Source organism: Elephantulus edwardii, unplaced genomic scaffold (assembly GCF_000299155.1).
Source record: "Elephantulus edwardii isolate Elephantulus edwardi_28Jun2011 unplaced genomic scaffold, EleEdw1.0 scaffold00209, whole genome shotgun sequence".
Taxonomy (NCBI): Eukaryota; Metazoa; Chordata; class Mammalia; order Macroscelidea; family Macroscelididae; genus Elephantulus; species Elephantulus edwardii.
This window is the reverse complement of record NW_006399959.1, coordinates 4,253,545-4,257,593: the sequence shown is the minus strand read 5'-3', so window position 1 is coordinate 4,257,593 and position 4,049 is coordinate 4,253,545. Positions and strand designations below refer to the sequence as shown.

Here is a 4,049-nt window from a genome sequence, read left to right as displayed (position 1 = left end):
CAGACAGCTCCTGTCCCTACCCAATCCTGAGTGCCTAAGGAGGCTGCACCCCCAGATACTACTCGCCAAGTTAGAGTTTGTGGAGCTGGGCTAGGGCAAAATGACTGAAGCTCCTTGGGAAACAAGGAGGACAGACTGAGGTGGCAATTGTCCCTGTGTGTCACCTACCCTGCAAGGCAAGCTCCATTTTGAGGATTAGCTGAGATCACAGTCTAGCCCTTCAGACAGGCTCTCATTGATACATTATAGCACTGAGCCATATGTAACCACTTTGGCCCTTTGCCCCTTTTTCTTCCCAGGGTAACACAGTAATTTCTTCCTGGGTCCTCTCCAACTTTTCCCCCTCCCCCCCAATGGCCTGGCCCTGACTCTGTCCCCAGCTGTTATTGGGGCTGGGCCTAGAGGGCTACTCCCCCTCACCAGCTGCTGGGGGATACATGAGCCCCCCAGGCCTGGTGCCAGGGCCAAGGTGCAGATGCGGATGCGGGTGAGAAGGCCACGTGGGGTCTGTCCTGGCTGTCAGCACCCATGATAGATGAGGCATGGGTGGAGGAGACCAGGGCTCACTCCTGTCCAGGGGAGGGAAGCTTGGCCACCAGCGGTCTGCAAACAGAGCCTGCTATTCAGTCAGCCTGCTTTCCCTGAGTGAGGGCCCCACCCACAGGGCTGTTTAAAGGGCCAAGGGTACTAGGCCATCCCAGTCGTCCCTGCACCATGCGCATCCTCTCCATCCCTGCTGCCCTGGTCCTGCTGTGCCTGACAGCTGAGACTCTGCAAGGCGGTATGGCAGCGGGCCTGGAGCCTTGGACACTGGGGTCTCTTAGAGGGTATCATCAGAGAGAGGAAGGAATCAGGGTGTGAAGCCTGACTGAGTGGGGGATAGTGCGGTTATGAGGAGGAGCCCTGGTGGACCAGTGGTTTAAACATAGAGCTGCTAACTAAAAGGTCAGTAGTTCGAATCCACTGAGCGCTCAGAGGGAGAACAGTGAGGGACAGCTATGCACATCCTGTGGGTGGAGAAACCGACTCTGTGAAGACTCTGTCTGGGTTTTTGACCTGTGAGTGTGGAGGGAAAACTGCTTCTCAGTCTCTGGGGTCTCCAGCCCTGAGTCCACACTTCTTTCCTTCCCTAGGGCTGCCTCTACTGACACCCAGTCTAGGGAAAGGTGAGTGTCCCTCAATCCTGCAGTCAGGTTTCCCAGGAGCCTGATTCTGCCCCCTGGGGCTCTGGTGATTCCCCGGCTATGGACTCCAGATAGGGGCTCAGAGAACACAGGGCCCCACTCTCACTCCCAATCAGAGCAGCATCACAGGAAAACAGGGGGGCATAGGGAGGCTCCCTGTGGAGGGGACAAGGAGGGCTGTAGGAGGCTGGAGTTGAGTCCCCTTGGATCCTAAAGGGGGAAGTGCTGTTTCCCTGAAGCTTTGAAGGAGAGAAAGATTAGGGGTGAGGGCTCAGTACAATGAGACCTGTAGGCTGGAACAGGAGCCTGAGCCATCTTGGTTGAAGAAGAGATGAAAGCAGTGTGCCCCCAGCTCTAAAAGGCCTGGCATGGACACCATCCTCCAGGTCTGAGGACTGGCTGCTCCTGCACGCAGGCTGTTGTCTCCCTCCCGCCCCTCCAATGACTATCAGGGAAACTGAGAAGAGGGCATGTCTAGATCTTTGCATCCAACTGAGTCACCACGTTTCTCTCTCACCCCACAGGCTTGGGGAGTCTGAATGGCTACCGATCAGGTAAAGTTGAAATAAAGTGTGGGAAGGGACCAGAGCTGTGTCCTCCAAGTGGCATCCCTCCTGTCCCCCATGTTCACTTCTCATTCCTCCATGGGTTATGGCACCCCCAGGGACCTGGGAGCAGGTAAGGGTTGGGCACAGATGGGGACCCCAAAGGAAGGGGCAGGGGCTTGCTGTCTCCAGCAAGTGGGGCCTGAGCACTGGGGGCTCAGGCCTGGGAAGGGAGCTTGCATTTCACATCCACCTGCCCAGATGGAGGGGCCTTTGTGATCCCCTCCCAGCAGATCTCCTGCATTTACCTGCCTGCTCCCCGTCCCATCCTCACAGCTCATGCTTACACAGTCCTAACTAGAAACGCATCCCCCAAATTATCTCCTATCCCTGCAGATCAGGGTCCCAATTAACCTAGCTCCTGAGCTGGAGAGGAGGAGGGGGAAAGAAAGGATGAAGGGCGGTAGAGTGCAAAGGCCCCCACATGGCAGGCCAGGCACTCACTGAAATGAACTAGCTTGGCCAGAACTCCCCATAAACCCCACAGCTCAGCTTGGTGATGGGATAGACAAAGGGGGGGGTTGGGGGAGAGCCTGGGGGAGAGGTCCAGGGTCCCTTACCATTTTCCTTTTCTGAAGTACTGTTAAACGTTAGAAGCCAGTTGAGTCCTGCCCCAACTTTCCCTCACACCCCTCACTTCAATATGTTCCCCCAGGATTTGGTAATGGGTATGGGCTGGGCGCCCAGCCAGGTAAGAGAGGTGAGCTCTGGGAGGGTCCCAGTGTCTGAGTATCATCTCTTCCCTGTTTTCTATGCCCCAAGGGCAGGGTTGGTGAACAGTGGGGGGGCTGGAGGTGAGGGACTAGGGAGGCTTTTGAAGAGATGAGCTCAAGGGTCCCTCATCCCCATCTGGACAGAGACCCCAGACTTTCCAGTTCATCCCTCACTCTCTCCTCAGGACCCCCAGCTCAGAATGGCTTTGCAGCAGGCAGAGCTGGGATCAGGGTGGGAGTATGGGGACTGGGATTCTCAGGGGAACCCTGTGTTGGGGGCTCTGAGGCCCTCACCTGCTTTCTGTCTTTCTCAGGCATTGGAGGGGGTATGAAGCCCCAAAAGACAGGTAAGCAACATGACCCTGACCTGTCTCCTCCCATTTCTATATCCTGGCTCCCCCACGCACCCCTCCTTATCCCATCCATCCTGCTCTGTCTCCCCAGGATTTGGGAATGGGAAGGGAGCAGGCATCTTCTCTCATCAGCCAGGTGCCACTCCACCAGGTGAGGGGCTGGGAGGAAGGAAAGTGAGAGGGGATGGATGTGTGAAGGACATGGGTACCTGAGCCAGCAGGATGCCCTTGTCCAAGGTCTCCAGGTCAAGGAGGGGGCAGAGTGCTGAGCCAATGGAGGTGGGGAGGAGACAGAATTTTGGATGTCTAGTTTGGTCTAGAAAAGAGGATGAGAGTACTCCTGCTTCAGATCCTCCTCAGATGGAACCCCCACCCCTTACACCCCACCCCAAAATGGTAATGGGACTCTGGAGGGGAGCTAGATGATTGGGTCCCTTCCCCTACCCCATCTCTCTCTCCAGGCTTTGGAGTGGGTGTGAAGCCCCCAAAACCAGGTGAGTCCTGTCCAATACCTGCCCCTGTCTGTCCCCTCTCTTATCCTGAAGTCCCAGCCCTGCCCTCTCCCTGTGGCTGTCTCCCCACCTCCACCCCCACCCCTGGGAGAGGAGGGACTTAGGCTCAGCCAGGTGAGAACATCTGGCCAGGACTTTGGAGCTGGGGAAGCAGGTAGCAAGATAGAGGGGTCCAGGGAGAAGGCAGGGGGTTCAGCTTCTAGCTGTCTCTCTCCAAGCCTGGGAGGGGTCCTGAAAGTTCAGAAGCCAGAGATCCTGGCCATCCTGTCTTGGTCCTACCTGTGTCTATCAGGTTCTTCCTGCCCCAAACCTTCCTACCCTGGGGCTCATTGCCCCTTTTGTCCATTTAGGGTTCAGGAGCAGAAATGGTCTGGGAGCAAGGACTTTCCCAGGACCTGCTGGTCTACCAGGTGAGGGTGGTGAGGAGGTGGGCTGCAGGGAGGACCATGGGGGAGCTCAGGGCCCTGACCCCTGTTTAGACAAGGGGTTTTGTTGGGGTCCATCTCAACCTGTGTATCCCCCATCCTGGAAGGAAGGGATAAATAAATACTCAGGAGCCCGGTGAGCAAGCCTCTCTCCCTCACCTCCCCCACACCCCTCATCTCCTCCACACCCCTCTTCTCTCCCACACCCCTCCCCATCTCCCCCCACACCCCTCCCCATCTCCTCAAGTACATTCCAC

General features: G+C 56.9%; 1 protein-coding gene across 1 annotated transcript in view; it reads left to right on the top strand.

Moving 5' to 3' along the window:
* The first annotated feature begins 714 nt into the window (after positions 1–714).
* LOC102843483 (collagen alpha-2(IV) chain-like) overlaps positions 715–4,049 on the top strand; it is a 47,642-nt gene continuing 44,307 nt past the window's right edge. Inside the window, exons 1-7 of the mRNA XM_006897495.1 lie at positions 715–781; positions 1,134–1,166; positions 1,709–1,738; positions 2,445–2,480; positions 2,817–2,849; positions 2,947–3,006; positions 3,317–3,349. Of these exons, the coding sequence (XP_006897557.1) occupies positions 715–781; positions 1,134–1,166; positions 1,709–1,738; positions 2,445–2,480; positions 2,817–2,849; positions 2,947–3,006; positions 3,317–3,349 (292 nt within the window). The remainder of the gene's footprint in view (positions 782–1,133; positions 1,167–1,708; positions 1,739–2,444; positions 2,481–2,816; positions 2,850–2,946; positions 3,007–3,316; positions 3,350–4,049) is intronic.